Source organism: Gadus chalcogrammus, chromosome 3 (genome assembly GCF_026213295.1).
Source record: "Gadus chalcogrammus isolate NIFS_2021 chromosome 3, NIFS_Gcha_1.0, whole genome shotgun sequence".
NCBI lineage: Eukaryota > Metazoa > Chordata > Actinopteri > Gadiformes > Gadidae > Gadus > Gadus chalcogrammus.
The window spans coordinates 18,499,630-18,516,113 of NC_079414.1; the positions used below are offsets into that span (position 1 = coordinate 18,499,630).

The following is a 16,484-nucleotide window of genomic DNA, read 5'->3' on the forward strand; positions in this document are numbered from 1 at the left end:
CTTTTGGAAAAATTACATTTTAATATCCGTTATTGTCCTGTCGCTTGTAAGTCTTCCCTGACTGCTGATTTCCCACAGGACTCCCTTCGTTCTGCGATAGGCTGTGTGTGCGCGCGTGTGTGTGTGTGTGTGTATGTGGGCCCCTTGTGATGACCGTGACTTAAAAAAAAAAACAAGTGCATGATTGTACTCCCTCCCGATTTATTCCTTGTACAGTTCCTTGGAGATCAAAAAAACAGGATGCGGCCGTCACAAATCAGCCTCGCAAATCACAAAGCTGTGTTCACAGCCTATAAATAAACACAAAGCTCATCCTCAACCCATGCTCTGTGTGTGTGTGTGTTTGGGGTCAAAGGTCGTTGCCGAGGACGCAGATGGGCCCTCCTACAGTCACGTGCGCTACTCCATCGCGGACGGCAACCAGGGCAGCCTGTTCACCATCGACCCCATCCGCGGGGAGCTCAAAGTAGCGCGTCAGCTCGACAGAGAAAGGGTAAGGAGAAGAAAGAGGGATAAAAACCACAGTGCACGTACATTTCCGGTCCGTGGAATGACTAATTGCCCTCTCTGCATTCTATGCAATATGCACCGAGGGCTGTGTCAGAGCAAACGCACCCGTTTGTCCCCACTGCTGAGAATTCTTCCTCTCCTCTCATTTGCACTCTTTTCTCACTCGACCCTTTCCCCTCTCTCTCTCTCTCTCTCTCTCTCTCTCTCTCTCTCTCTCTCTCTCTCTGTCTCTCTCTCTCTCTCTCTCTCCCTCTCTCTCTCTCTCTCTCTCTCCTCTCTTTTTTTCCTCTCACTCTCCTCCCTCCTCTCCCTCTCTCCACATCTCTCCCCCCCTCTCTCCACCTCCCTCTCTCTTCCTCCATGTTTTCCCTTCCTCCTCCCTCACTCAACCTCCCTCCCTCTCTCCCCCCAGACGTCGGGCTACACCCTGACGGTGGTGGCGTCGGACAACGGGTCGCCGGCGCGCTCCAGCGTCGCCGCGGTCAACGTGGACGTGTCGGACGTCAACGACAACCCCCCGCTGTTCGCCCAGGCCAACTACAGCCTCATCATCCAGGTATGGGGGCCAGCCGGGGAGGGGGCGAGCACGCTGGAGGTGCTGGTGGTGGTGCGGGTGGTGGTGGGAGGGATAGAGGTGGAGGTGATATGAAGGGTGGAGGTGTCGGTGCTGGGAGGGATAGAGGCGGAGGAAGGCGGGGCAGGGCGGAGGTGCGGTTGGTGGTAGGGTTAGGGGTGGAGTTGGTGTGAAAGGTTGGTAGAGACAGAGGTGGAGATGGCAAAGTGTTGTTAGTGGGGATAGGGGTTGGGGATGAAGGTGGTGGGGGTGGAGGTGTGGGTGGTGTATGGCACAGAGGGTAGTGGGGTGGAGTGAAAAACGGGAAGGATGTGGCTGGGTGGGATGCGGGCGGGCGGGGCGGTGGTGGGAGGCCTGCGTCTGGGTGGCACGTGGTGGGAGGTAGGGGACGAAGGCGGCGGTGGTTGTGTTGGAACGGGGGGGGCGGCGGGAAGGACGTCTCGCTGCGGTGATGGTGGTGGGTGGAGGGTAGCCCTAGATTAGAGGGTCAGGGGTCCAATGGAATGGCATATGATTTAGATGGTCTGGGGGGGAGGAGGAGGAGGAGGGCTAGGGGAGGGCCGGGGATAGGAGAGACAGCAGTGGATACAACCGCCGCAGCCCTGGAGGGATTAACCTAGGAGGATCCATAGCAGCCATGTGCACCTTGAATGTCAAGGAGGAGGGGGAGGATGGGAAATATATAAGGAGCACCAGGAGGGAGGGGACATCGCGAGGGCAGGGGGAGGGTTGGGGGGGGGGGGGTGGTTGAGGAGAAGGTGCGTGTGTGTGTGTGTGTGTGTTGGGGAGGAGGAGGGGAGTTTAAAGACAGAGGCTGCATCTTAAGTATGCCAATGCAGATAAAAGGTGGATGCGAGGAGAATGTGCAGCAGCGGCGTTGAGGGGAGGTGAGCAGTCGGGAGGAAGTGGAAGCAGCAGGCAGAGGAAGGTGAGGCACGGGGCTAAAAGCATGGTAATAACACCCACTCCATAGCAGGAGAAGGGCCATCGAAAGATTCGTACCAGTGTGGTACCCTCTGGAAAAGACAGCCAAAAACGTGGAAGTAGATGGAAAAAGGGTGAGGCAGGGGAGGGGGGGGGGGGGGGGGGGGGGGGTGGTGGGGGGTGGAAAGGACACGGTTCAAAGTCATTTTTTCCGAGGTGCCGCCAAGTAGAGGAGCGCTGCTGGGAAATGTAGTTCACACTCCACAGACGACTAATCACTTGAGAAGGGGACGAGATTGCCTTGCCGAGAAGAATGAGATCCCCTGCCCTGGTTATAACTTATTCCATGTCTGAAACGCACTGTTTTTTTTAATAATACTCACCACAGAGATGACAATACCTCAGCCTGTGAGGTTATGGGTGAATGCTTAAACACAGTCGTTTTTCATTACCAGCGTCCCCAATCCAATGTGACGGCCCTTTAATGGCGGGAGCTGATCCCACTGTGTTCACTCATGCTCTTAATTTGCTTCCGCCCCCCCCTCACTCACAGGAGAACCGACCCAAGGGCACCAGCGTTCTCCAGCTGTCTGTCAGCGACCGGGACGCCACCCACAACGGCCCGCCCTTCCACTTCGCCATCGTCGACGGCAACGAGGGCGACGCCTTCGAGATCAGCCAGCAGGGGGAGCTGGTGGCGGTGGGGCCGCTGAACAAGAAGGGCCGAGAGCACTACCTGCTGCAGGCGCAGGTGAGCCTCGCTCTCTTTGAACGAAAGGCTTTGTTCCGGAGTATTGACCCATCAAGCGGCGGGTCGATCTATCCTGCCGGCTCGGCCCACTGCTCACCTGTCACACTCGCCCACCGGCTCCGCTCGCTGACTCTCTCTCTCTGTCTCTCTCTCTGTCCCTCTCTCTGTCTCTGTCGCTCACTGTCTCTCTCTTTGTCTCTTTCTGTCTCCATCTCTCACTGTCTCTGTCTCTCTCTCTCTCTGTTGCTCTCTCTCTCCCTCTCCCTCTCTCTCTCTCTCTCTCTCTCTCTCTCTCTCTCTCTCTCTCTCTCTCTCTCTCTCTCTCTCTCTCTCTCTCTCCCTCTCTCTCCCTCTCTCTCTCTCTCATTTCATCCACGCGTTTCTCAGTCATGGGCTGAAAGAGGCATTCATTTCTCATCCTGCTCCACACTCCTCACAGCCCCTCTGTCCTCCCCCATGCCGCCTCAAACTCACATTCTCTTTCTCCAGCTGGTCACCTGCTTAACCTGCTAAACAGAAGAGCGGACGAGTGAGTTGTAGTTCTCACTCAGCACTTGCTCTTCGCTGACTGAGCAGTGCAAATCAAAGACCCATTGGAAGATATTAGAGCTGTTACTGACTGGTGTCATCCGCAAATGTGTGTGTGTTTGTGTATGTGTGTGTTTTGAAAGGGCCTCTGAAGTCTCTTGGGCAAACGGGGGATGATAAGAGTGAATCCAGAACGAGGCCCCTCCACTCAGAAGTCAATCTTGTGTTTTTTTCTCCACATAGAATTGATGCTAATATATGCAAATATTTAGACACATCTTGCACTCTGGCTGCTTCGAATGAATCCTTGTGACGTCCCTCGCACAGCACTCCGCACTGTGGGAAAATAAGACATTTTTTGAAAGGCACTTGATTGCCCCCTAGTGGCCGCCGTGGTGCGCTCGGCTCTTGAAGCAGTCGGGAGTCGGTGGGTGGGGGTAGGGGGTTATTACTACTGAATGAATAACTGGCAAACATTCCTGTCCTCATCGGCGCGTTCAGGAAAACGACTTTAATTAACTTTACTTCAGGCATTTGGGCTCCTTTCCAAAGCGACTCTCAGCGGAATCAGATCCATGTCATTAAGTATCAGATGGGTCATGCATCTTGCTCCCGGATGCCCACTGATAGGGTTGCAGACATCGGGCGATCGCCACTAGAACCCTTACCCTTAAGGCTTAGTTATGATTCCACGTCGACGCCAGGCAAGGGCGATTAAGGACCAATTACCTCCTTGCGGTCCCTCCTTGTGTCCACCGCAAGGGCGTTAGCCTTCCGTCGAGGCAAAGCAGCAGCAAGGGCTGTGATTGGTCCGGTTACTAAAACCCGTCGCAGAACCCAACCAGGTTCATGACTGCGTCATTGCGTTGCGTCGACGTGGAGCCATAACTGAGCCTTTACGCTGCGAGTCGAACGCCATGTCCCAAAACCCTCACGCTAACCCTCCCCCCCACCCCCCCCCCCCCCCCCCCCCCCCCCCCCCCCCTACTCCAGGTGTCAGACAGCGGGAAGCCCCAGCTGCTGTCCACGGCCTTCATCAGCGTGCGGGTGATCGAGGAGAGCGTGTACCCGCCCGCCGTCCTGCCGCTGGACATCTTCATCTCCACGGCCGACGACGAGTACCCCGGCGGCGTCCTGGGCAAGATCCACGCCACGGACCAGGACATCTACGACACCCTGACCTACAGCCTGGCGCCCGCCCCCCAGGACGGGCTCCCCTTCACCGTGTCGGCCTCGGACGGCAAGGTGATCGCCCGGCAGCCGCTGGACGTGGGCCACTACCCGCTTAATGTGACGGTGACGGACGGGCGCTTCACCACGCCGGCCGACGTCACGGTGCACGTGCGGCAGGCCACGGAGCAGGCGCTGGCCAACTCCATCGCCGTGCGCTTCGCCAGCATCGCGCCCGAGGAGTTCATCGGCGACTACTGGCGCAACTTCCAGCGGGCGCTGCGGAACATCGCCGGGGTGCGGCGCAGCGAGGTGCAGCTGGTGAGCCTGCAGCCCACCGAGGCCGGGGACCTGGACGTGCTGCTGGCCCTGGAGAGGTCCGGGAGCCCCTACCAGCCCCAGGAGGTGAGAGAGGGACACGGGGCCGTCAGGGCGGGCGGTGTGGAGGCAAACCCTTCAACACGCTTCATTTAAATAGAGTCAAATCGATTCTACTGTCACTTTATCCCGGATAGGTCTGATATCAGCGTATTTGGAATAAATGCAAACGATAGATGAAGTCAAATTGTGCGTTATATCAAAAGAAACGATCGACTTTCTTACCCCGAACTTCATTTCCTGTTTCAACCTTTTAAAGAATAATGTTGTTTCCAATCAAAGATCAAACCCGAATCTAATCAAGAGAGATCGGTGCTTAGAGAAAACCAGATCACTCCTATTGATCTCCATATGAATGTCTGTTATTGCCGCTGCCACAGCCTCGGTCCAAAGGGAAACCTGAGGGCAGGGGCGGCCGTCTAGCCTCAGCCGAGCACCATTTCCTAAACCGTTGCTTTCCGTAGGTGGTCTTCCGCAAGCTGAACTCGTCGGCGGCGGTGATCGAGGAGATGACGGGCGTGCGCATCGTGCGCGTGGTCATGAAGCTCTGCGCCGACATCGACTGCCCGCTGCACTTCTGCGACGAGGTGGTCTCCCTGGACAAGGGCAGCATGTCCACCTACAGCACGGCGCGCCTCAGCTTCGTCACCCCGCGCCACCAGCGGGCCGCCACCTGCCAGTGTGAAGGTAGGACCGAGCGACCGGCGTTTTGTGTTCCCCCACACGCCCCAGAACAAATGTCCCGACACGACTTCTTTGTCGTTTTTAAATCAGGGCTCTAAAAGCTTCCGATTGCCTCCTTTTCCTTTTATGCTAAATTAATCTCTGCACTTAACACACGCACGCGCTTAAACGGCCCTGCGATGCCTGCAACGCCTCCTCCGTGCTAGGCTCTCTCCTTTGATTGATTTAATGTGTGGCGGTGCTTTCAGGAGGGAAATGCCCCATGGAGAACAAGCTGTGCGACAACAGCCCCTGTCCAGAGGGCACGGAGTGTGTGGCGGACCAGACCGAGGCCTCCTACAGCTGCGTGTGTCCCCAGGGCCAGACCGGCCAATGTACCGGTAAGTTCCCCCCCCGTCCTCCCCTCCTACTCCTCCTCCTCCTCCTCCTAGTGCTTAAGGTTTATATTTATTGTATCTCCCTCCCCCGGTTCCTGTTATGTTTCACTGTTGCTCGCTCGTATGACTCACTCACTCTTCACGCACTCCCTCGTGTTTTTCCCGGGGCGTCCAGACGGGCCGTCCCTGACGTTCGGAGGCGCGGGCTACGTGCGCTACCGCCTGCTGGAGAACGAGAACAAGGAGGAGATGAAGCTGTCCCTGAGGCTGCGGACCCTGTCCAGCCACGCCACCGTCATGTACGCCAAGGGGACCGACTACAGCATCCTGGAGGTGAGTGTGTGTGTGTGTGTGTGTGTGTGTGTGTGTGTGTGTGTGTGTGTGTGTGTGTGTGTGTGTGTGTGTGTGTGTGTGTGTGTGTGTGTGTGTGTGTGTGTGTGTGTGTGTGTGTGTGTGCGTGTGTGAAGGTGTAGATGTGTGTGTGTGTGTGTGTGTGTGTGTGTGTGTGTGTGTGTGTGTGTATGTGCGTGTGTGTGTGTTTCTGTGTGAGTGTAGGTGTGTGTGTGTGTGTGTGTGGCAAAATGATTCACACATTTCCCATTTGGGATTAAAAAAGTACATCTTATTTTATCTTGGTGTCTCGCCCAAAATACTCTGCACTTCCCTCTATCTCGCCGGCCAAGAATGAAACAACCTAAAAAGCAATTAAGAATGGAGTTGATGGTGAAGTGTTGTGTTGATAAGAGCAGCGTCTGGGCTGGAGCCCGGCGACGGGGGGCCCCGGCGAGGGGTAGACCCGGTGGCTGCTCTGGCGACTCCCTCGCAGTCCCTGCAGTGGGGCATTTTGAAATGCGCTTCACATGAGGGACGCTGGGAATGTGGCAGCCAGTTAAAGAAAATCAAACACTGGAGCTATTTTCAGTCTGGGAGGGAAACCAAGAAGAGTTTCTCACAAAGTTCTACCTCTCTCTCTCTCTCTCTCTCTCTCTCTCTCTCTCTCTCTCTCTCTCTCTCTCTCTCTCTCACCCTCTCTCTCTTTTTCTCTCTCTCCCTCTCGCTCTAGCTCTCACATGCTCTTGCTCTCTTTTTAGTTTGCTCAATTTCGCTCACAATCTCCATCTAGCACTCTCTCTCTCTCTCTCTCCCTCTCTCTCTCTCTCTCTCACTCTCACTCTCACTCTCACTCTCTCTCTCTCTCTCTCTCTCTCTCTCTCTCTCTCTCTCTCTGATAGTTTTGTGTAGGAGGCATAATGTCAGGCGCTAGTTAGGCGCTGGGCCAGATTTGGGACACTTATGTGTCCATGTGAACACTACTTCAGCAGAAGTATTGTCACACTACTGCGGCTATGTTAATTATTTTCTGCCACTCCATGGTTGTTTGTGTGATTATGTTGTTTTCCAAACCATCCCGCAACGGACGTCGTGCAAAATCATCAAGTGGAAAGTTATTAATTATTTGTAAAAAGATTTCTTATTTAGTTCCGCTGTGAGGAATTAATTTATTAGTCAGCAGTGTGGTATAATTGATTTAATTCCAGCTCAGTTCATTCAGTCTTAATTATGGGTTTTCATACAGGACTTATGCTTGTATGGCTGGCTCCAGCGTTTCTCCCGTAATGCCTCAGTTTTGACAACTCAGATCGTCAAGTGTTTGTAAAAGAATAATGGACTCACCGCAGCATTAATATCACACAATATATTTCTGCAGGAAATGAGTGGCACTGATTGAAAAGCGATTAGCCTTTGTGTTCCGAGAGTCCACCTGTTCTCTGCTAAAGTGTAATGCGTTTCTGCCTTCCTTTATTCAATCCGCTGTTCAGATCGTGAACGGCCGCCTGCAGTACCGCTTCGACTGCGGCAGCGGGCCGGGCATCGTGTCGGTGCACAGCACGCAGGTCAACGACGGCGACTGGCACAGCGTCTCGCTGGATGTGAACGGCAACTACGCCAAGCTGGTGCTGGACCGCGTGCACGCCGCCTCGGGCGCGGCGCCGGGCACCCTGCGCACGCTCAACCTGGACGACAGCATCTTCTTCGGCGGCCACGCGCGGCAGCACGCCTCGTCGGGGGCGGGGCGCCACGGCCGCAGCCTGCCCGCCATCAACGGGCTGCGGGGCTGCGTGGAGGCCATCCGCCTCAACGGCCAGGAGCTGCCGCTGAACGCCAAGGCGGTGCGGCCGCACGCCGTGCTGGAGGACGTGGTGGACGTGACGCCGGGCTGTGCCCTGCTGCCCGTGGAGAGCTGCGCGATTAACCCCTGCATCAACGGGGGCACCTGCTCCACGCTGCCCAACGGAGGTGGGTGTCTCGCGTGACTCTCGGATCGACTGCCGTCTCCGGGGTTGTGTAAAGCACGGCTTTTTCGCTGGAGTCTAGTCGGTTTTTGAACTAGTTGTAATTAGGGGTGGGAAAACTAATCGATTCTTCGATGCATCGCGATTCTCGCTAGAACGATTCTGTCTCGATGCAGATAAATTAATAATCTAAATAAATTAATAATCTGAATTAAAAAAAATAATAATGTTCTCGTTCTCGCCAAAGAGGGATAATTTTTGTAATTTTAAAATGATTGAATTTATCTTCAATGTGAAATGGCCAATCTGATTTGTCTTGATGACACGATTAGGGTTCAGCCTACGCATAGCATGCGCGCAAACTCACAGCCAGACACAATAACTCCTTCTAATTCAAGAGCAGCTTTTCCTTTAATGACATAGAAAAGAAAGATTAGAAATAAAATAAAACTGAAACCTATTTTTTGCATATTTCCATATTGTGTTATAATGCAAGCTGCATTGATTATTGCATTGTTCATAGAAAGTCATATTTGTGACAAAAGCTTTCTCTCATATGAAATATTAAATAAGTTAATTAATCTGTTGATGTCTTTAATGATCATCACAAAAGTAGGAAGTGATTAGCAAACTCTGAGTAGCAAACCCAGATGTAAATATATATTTTTAAAAAATCACGCATGGAAATGTACATAAAAAAAATTGTTGCATCGAGATGCATCGATAATTGCTTCAGAATCGAATCGTTGACCTCATAATCTGAATCGAATCGAATCGTGAGAAGCCAAGAGATTCCCACCCCTAGTTATAATGCGTTGCGATGGTATGGTCTGTGAACTTCAGTGTGTCCTTATCGATTCGTCTGAATGGGGTGGGCATTACAAGCAACCGTCCACTTTTTTGTCTCAACCCCTGTGCTGTCTCTGGTCCTCCAGGTTTCTTCTGCCGGTGTCCTGCGACCTTCATGGGCACCCACTGCGAGTCGGCCATCAGCCCCTGTGCCTCCAACCCCTGCCTCTACGGAGGCACCTGTGCCACCCGTGGGGAGGACTTCTACTGCCAGTGCAGAGGACAATACTCCGGACAAAGGTACGCGCCGCTGGATCTCTCCCCGGTCTTTGGGAGAGAGAGGCTCAGTCTTTTACGGTGCTCCTTCCATCACCACATGTTTTTGTTGCTGAGACTACGATTTGGGGATGGTGGGTCACGTCTCCCCGAGAGTCGTGCTTAGGGACAGCTAGGAAACGTTGACCAGGGGAAAGGAGAGCAGGAGGTGCTCTCTGTAGAAACAAACGTTTTGGACAAGAGGATGTCCTTCATCAGACTAATGAGATCTGATAGTGAATAGCCTGCAATGGCCTTCCAAGTGTCTTTGCCCGCTGCCCTGTTTTCATCCTGCGGTGAACTTCAGCGCCCTGCCAGAAGTCTCATGACGTAGGTATTCAGGATGAAATTGCTTACGCCTTTCATCCTTCTACAAAGCTGTCCTTTCCGTGAGCCACGGTAAGGACAGCTGTGTGACACCATCCCTCACCTCAGTGCAGATCAGTTTGAGTTCAGACAGTTCACCACCAGAAGCTTTGATCTCCCAATTGCAGTCTGACAGCAAAAATACTAACATAAATCGAACCCGCGAATTCGATTAACACCGGTGGAAGTACTTAATGTGGTCCACATGCTTTCCTTGATAGGTGCCAGCTGGGTCCGTACTGCAGAGACAACCCCTGTAAGAACAGCGGCAAGTGTATCGACAGCCTGGATGGCCCCGTCTGCGAGTGCGATTTTGGTTTCCAGGGAGACAGGTGAGTCATCACTTCCCAGTCACCTATCTGCAGGACATTAAAACGTGGGTGAACCTCAAACAACCTCAGACACCCCGTCGGAGATGGATGAACGTGCTAACAGTGTCCGCGTGCGATGGGTTCCAGGTGTCTGACGGACGTGGACGAGTGCAGCAAGAGCCCGTGCTCCAACGGCGGCCTGTGCCAAAACACGTACGGCTCCTACCGCTGCAACTGCTCCCTGGGCTACGCCGGGCCGGCGTGCACGGTGCACTCCGAGGTGCGCAACGACTTTGTCTCCAACGCCTGGAACATCGGCCTGGAGGAGGTGATCGGCATCGTGGTGTTCGTGGCCAGCATCTTCCTGCTGGTGCTCATCTTCATCCTCATCCGCAAGCGGGCGTGCCGCGGCGGCGCCAAGGGCCGCGACCGGGACGACGACCGCCACCACCACCGCATGTCGGGCGCGCACCACGCCTTCATGCAGAGGCCCTACTTTGACGCCAAGCTCAGCAAGAACATCTACTCGGACGTGCCGCCGCAGGTGCCCGTGCGGCCCATCTCCTACACGCCCAGCATCCCCAGCGACTCGCGCAACAACCTGGACCGCAACTCCTTCGAGGGCTCGGCCATCCCCGAGCACCCCGAGTTCAGCACCTTCAACCCGGACGCCGGCCACGGCCACCGCAAGACGGTGGCGGTGTGCAGCGTGGCGCCCAACCTGCCCCCGCCCCCGTCCTCCAACTCGGTGTCGGACAGCGACTCCATCCAGAAGCCCAGCTGGGACTACGACTACGACTGTAAGTATCGTACGTATATTTTACTATCTCTCCGCACACCGTGACAAAAATCGACACTGTATGAACGGGGAAGGACGGGTAACGGGGGAGGATGATTTGGTGAGGTTGTGTAGCTGTCGGGGATGTTGGACCCTCTGTCCTGTAACGGCCATGACTTGAAACCCTAAGATCTGCAGCCTACCTGTATGCATCCCGAAGCCAGAGGCTTCTTACCTCTACCTGCTTCAGTGAGATTCAGTTGCTTTGGATAAACGAGTGAAATGTCTCACACGCCGTGCTTCTCTTCCAGCTAAAGTAGTGGACCTAGAGCCGTGTCTGAAGAAGCCGGTGGAGGACAGCGCCTGTCACCCCTACAACACCAGGGGCAGCATGTCCGAGGTCCAGTCCCTCAGCTCCTTCCAGTCCGAGTCCTGCGACGACAACGGTAAGCCTTTCTCAAAAATATGATTTTTTTTCCCCTCTTATTCGATACAGTTTGAATATAACCTTGTCATTTTTCCTATTATATAGCATAGCATGCACTCACTTTATAAAGCACAAAGATGTCGGTGGATTCCTTTTTTCTCTCCCCTCTGAAATGCCTGTGAGGTTTCTGCAAAGAGGTGACTTGTTTGGATCGACGCTAACCCCTCTCTCTACCTCTTTGTCGCATGCTGAGAATGGACCGCCCATCGGTGGCTGCAGGGTCACATGTTCTTCTCTCTCTTTCTCTATTCGCTGCGGGGTGTCAGCTCCCATTTGGATTAAGTCAGTCCACACATCCAGAACCAGGTTTTAAAAAAGGGCGCTCAAGCCTGTAAGTCCTGAATCACCACGGGTACAGAAGGAAGCAATCAATACAAAATGTCCACCGAGTGGTTCGCTCCGGATAAAAATAAAAACAAAACAGAAAGAAGTTGGGCCTCTAGTGTGCATACACAACCCCTGTTTGTATTTCCCCGAAATCCAAATCAAGCCAAAAAGACCAACAACACAGCTTTATTAGATGCATGCTTTATTCTGTTGTTTTTCTCTCTTTTTGTTACTGTTTTTTTCTACCTAGACACAAAAGGCTGTTGGGCTCAAACAAGGAACATAGCAACAGGGTATACGGTGTAAACAATGATTGTCCTCCTCCCCTCTCCATGGAACATCGACTACCCTTTGTGATCCTCCAAAAAAACATCAGACCCTGTTCCCACTCGTTCCTCACATGAACCCGATTCATGAAACAAATTTAATAGTGGAACATCCATCGATATCGATTTGTCCAGGCAAAGTAGGCCTTCTTCTAATCTCTGATAGAGACGGAAACATGCTTCAATCATCTCGTGGACGTATTGATTCTTCCAACTGTACCAGTACCTGTACCTGTATCAGTCTACCCCATCTCCCAATCATACCGGACCCCCCTAGCATCCTCACCGTGTCTTTTGGTCATCTCGTACAAACACACCAGGCCTTTGTCTCCCCTACCTCCATTGTCTTGTGTCAGGTTCCCCCTCAGGCCATCCAATGTCCTCCCAAAGTCATTCAACATCAAGTCTATACACCCCCCCCCCCCTTCCCACAATCCCAGATCACCTCTTAGCAGTCCCAGGGAAACAGAAAGACAGGGCGAGAGATGATACCGCCGTAGTGTCCTGTTCTAGTTCAGTCTCCCTTCCCACACTGTGTGTGTTGGTAGCGTTAGAAACACACGGAGGCCTTGTTAGCCGTGTCAGATCCCTGCCTCCCTCCCTAGCCCTCTCAGCGCTCGGGGTAGTGACGGTAACGCTGCTTGTCGAGGCTGGGGTTTATTCTTAGGATGAGGTATTCTCTCCCAGCCTCCCTCTCCAGTAGCTGGGGTTTTGTGTTTCCTCTCTGTAGTGTCAGTAGGACCTGGGAGACCTGATAGCTGTAGTCACTGCCAATTCCCCCCGCGCTGAATCCGGGAGCGGGAACAGAATGTGAATTAGACTTTTTTGGTTTTTCTGTATCTGGTAAATGTCAGAGGTAATATAGTGCGTTATGTAGACGGCTTGAAGGGAAATGGGGATTCTGCACTTTTCAGTCCTGTGTACCCCCACACACATTGTTTTGTGTTTGTGTTTTTTTGGTTTCGTCCATGTTTACATCATCGCACATGTCTCATTCTTGTTCTCATCCTGCTGTACTCTCTCTCTCTCTGAGTTTTTTTTAACTGACATGATGTTCTCTTCTGTTTCCCTTCCTCGTTTGCCTATTGTCAGAGTCTTTTCTGACTCATGATCACAAGAACTCAAGAGGTGAATGTTTCAACTTTGTTTGCTTGATGCCCAGTGGACCCCCCCCCTCCCCCCTCCCCGCCACCCCCCTCCCCCTCCCAAAGAAAAAACAAACATCTCTCCCTAAACCTGCTTACCCAGCGTTTAACGAGGAGTAAATTAACTGTACTAGTACAGCCTCACTGCCCTGCTACTAACACTTGACACCAGTGGCTTGGTCTGGTGTGCAGGGTTAATTAACACGTCCCAAGCCTTCCTCTGCATGACCTTGGTTGTGACCCTTTGACCTTGACCGTCGCCTCGTTCTGCGTTGCACCTAGTGTTGTTTTCTTTCCGTGGCTTTGAGATTTGTTTTCCACAGCAGTATGAGTTGGATTCGAGGTCAATGTTGAAATAATTGGACCCTGAAGCATGTTGCCTAATGAGTCAAGTATTTTCCAAAAGTGTTTTAGCAGCTACAAAGTGGAATGTCATTGAATAATATGGAGTTAGGGTATAAATGGTTCGGTGTAAATAGAGGCAGAATCTTTTGTTTTGCATGTGGGTGGAGTCAATGTGTGTGTCAGTGTGGTTCACTTGTTTATATGTGAAGTGGTGTGGAGTCAGTGGTTGTGTGTTTCTTGCTGTGGTCTCTAACTGTGTAGTCGTTGCATGGTGTGGGTTTTCCTTAACAATAACACATTGTTTGCCGAGCGTCCAAAAAAAACGTGTTTTTGCTGTTTTTTTACTCTGATGTCCCCGACGCTCATCTCACACGTGTGGCTCTTACTTTGAAACAGGATATCACTGGGACACATCTGATTGGATGCCAAGTGTTCAACTTCCTGGAATCCAGGAGTTCCCGCAGTACGAGGTTGTGGAGTCCCCCCCCGCCCCGCTGTACAGTGACCGGGACAGCGCCCTTGACACCGACTACTACCCCGGGGGCTTTGACATCGAGAGCGACTTCCCCCCGCCCCCCGACCACTACCCCCCCGGGGACGAGCTGCCGCCGCCGCCCCCCCTCCCGGAGTACGGCCCGGACCGCTTCGACTCCCTGCGGCCGCCGGGCCGGGACCACCTGGGCGCCGCGCCCGCCAGCCCGGGCTCCCCGGGGGGCGTGCGGCAGCGCCCGGCGTTGCCCCAGCTCTACGACCTCAACCAGTACCTGCCCCAGCACTCCTACCCCGCGGGGGAGGGGGGCGCCGAGGCCCAGGGCCAGGCGGCCGCCTCCACCGCCGCCACCGCCGCCACCCCGCCCTCCGCCACCAGGGGCTCCCCCTCCCCGCCCTCCTCCACCACGGGGACGGGGGGCTACCGGGGCGGCTACCCCATGGGCTACGGCCGGGACTTTGAGGCCCCGGCGCTGGACAACATGTCCCTGTCACTTTACACGTCCACAGCCTCCTGCTCAGACATGTCGGCGTGCTGCGAGGAGTCCGACGCCGTGATCAGCGACTACGAGAGCGGAGACGAGGGCCGCTTCGGACGGACGTCCATCCCGGTCCTGGACTCCCAGCAGCACACGGAAGTCTGACCACTGGATCCAAACAAAAGTGCCTGAACCCATGACTGAACCTTAACAACTCACACACGCACACACACACACACACACACACACACACACACGTACACCACAGCAACACAAATCCTTTAACCTGTGCACGCACACAATTACAGGTTTGTGAGAGAGAATATCACTGCTTGAATAATGCAAACGCAGTCGGTCTGATAAGTGAAGAACGTCGTCATCATAGACTTATCGTGGGGGGTCTGTTTTGGCCCCCAGGGGACTCAGGGGACTGGGCCCTGTCGTGTCCTCTTGTCGGACTGGAGGAGAAAAAACGAAGCGATTAAGAGCTTCTATGTTGACTGTGCCATCTCTTTGATCAACGGTACAATTCAGACATCTTTCACCCCGAAATTCATGTTTAAATGTTCGACAGCGTAAAAAAAACCACATCAACAAGGTAATAATCATGAGAAAATAAACCATTTCATGGTGATATCTGTATTTCTATAAATGAAACCTGAGTAAAAATGATTATTTTTTTGATTTACAAGTATCCATTTAAATGTAAATTTCAATGTACAGTTTTGATTTCAAAGTTCACTAGGTTTTGTAGATATTTTATTTTTAAACACGAGTTAAATGGTGTGACATTATCAGCCTTACTGTGCTTACATTCACGAAAACAAAAAAATGAATGTTGAAAAAGAAACGAAAGTAGAGTGAGACTTTTCGAAAAGAAAACGTAACTGTAAAAGATTTTATTTCCTGCTCATTTCAACAAGGGTCTTCAATGAGCGACTGCATATTCTTGTGTTTTTCTCTTCTTTTTTTTATGGTTTGTTTGTAAATGCGACTTTGAAACCTCTTTATTTTTCCACCAAGAAAATGGGACCCAATATATTTATAGTGCAACGTTATCCATGGACACACGACTTTTTATGTGTCCGTGTGTGTGAGCAATGCTATGGTCTTGTTAAGGTTTTTATTGAATACTGCCACGAGCTCACGCTTTCTACTGGCAATAAATTATTCCTAAAAAATACATCCAGTGTGTTCTTTTTTGATAGAAACCATGTGTCTATTGTGTTTGTATGAGTGTGTGTGTGTGTGTGTGTCTGTGTGGTAGGTGTTATTTATAAGACCACAAGGAAACAATGATGAGTTCTCAAATGTGACTGAAACTGGAAGTGACAGGGTCTTATCTCTGATGTAAGTCAAGCACAAGTACTCCGACTGTCACTTTCGGTTTAAGTCTGAGTTCTTCCAATTCAATGTCATTGTGTCAGTGATGTAAACATCACATGACTATTTGATGAAAACCAAAGAAGTGGTGTATAAAAATAAATAGAAATTGCAACTTCACTGGATAAGGCATGAAGGTCAAAGCCATCCGTTTTGTTCTCATTTCGTGACGGATGATAGCATAGAGGGAATACAGTTACTAGTAACCTGCCTTTAGGCATGCCATTTATATATATATATATACATATTGGTGTGTGCGTATGCGTGTGCGTGCGTGTTCCGTTTCTGAAATGTATTTCATTTTTTGTCTGTTGCTTGCCATCAACTGAAAATGCTTCCCAGAAAGCCCCTGTCTAGCGTGGTTTGTCTATTCTTCTCCACTCTTTCCTATGCTCCCCTGTTCTCACGCTGAACCAGCCCCCCAAGGTCCACAGCGCTTTTAATACGGGGTTGGCAAGAACAGTAATTTAACAGTAATCTCAGAGGAGTTGTCAAGAAGATAGGGCTGGGGGGGTTAGAAAAGAACAGAAAGGGCTCTCCTTTCCACCTCAGGTAAATATTGAAGAGCGACAGCGCCCCCTGCTGGCTTTACAGCCTATATAAATCGGTCTTTTCAGAAGTCTACACAAGGCTTTTTGATCATAGACAGGTTAGGGTTATGGTTAGGGGGTTATAGTTAGGTAGAACAAATCCATTTCCGGTGGTGATTGGGCAGCGACACCAAGGGTTAGGCCTTCCTTCGTTTTCGTTTACC

At 52.2% G+C, this 16,484-nt stretch overlaps 1 protein-coding gene across 5 annotated transcripts in view; it reads left to right on the plus strand.

Moving 5' to 3' along the window:
- fat1a (FAT atypical cadherin 1a) overlaps positions 1–15,612 on the plus strand; it is a 72,770-nt gene extending 57,158 nt beyond the window's left edge. Inside the window, exons 16-29 of one of the 5 annotated variants that reach the window (XM_056586418.1) lie at positions 356–493; positions 923–1,066; positions 2,562–2,759; positions 4,281–4,862; positions 5,300–5,522; positions 5,768–5,899; positions 6,072–6,229; positions 7,717–8,194; positions 9,126–9,279; positions 9,882–9,992; positions 10,119–10,780; positions 11,061–11,195; positions 12,982–13,017; positions 13,776–15,611. In XM_056586418.1, coding sequence (XP_056442393.1) covers positions 356–493; positions 923–1,066; positions 2,562–2,759; positions 4,281–4,862; positions 5,300–5,522; positions 5,768–5,899; positions 6,072–6,229; positions 7,717–8,194; positions 9,126–9,279; positions 9,882–9,992; positions 10,119–10,780; positions 11,061–11,195; positions 12,982–13,017; positions 13,776–14,512 — 3,888 coding nt within the window. In that variant the 3' untranslated portion in view covers positions 14,513–15,611. Of the gene's footprint in view, positions 1–355; positions 494–922; positions 1,067–2,561; positions 2,760–4,280; positions 4,863–5,299; positions 5,523–5,767; positions 5,900–6,071; positions 6,230–7,716; positions 8,195–9,125; positions 9,280–9,881; positions 9,993–10,118; positions 10,781–11,060; positions 11,196–12,981; positions 13,018–13,775 lie in introns of all 5 variants that reach the window. The other 4 variants (XM_056586420.1, XM_056586419.1, XM_056586421.1 and 1 more) reach the window with 4 other exon arrangements.
- The last annotated feature ends 872 nt before the right edge of the window (positions 15,613–16,484 follow it).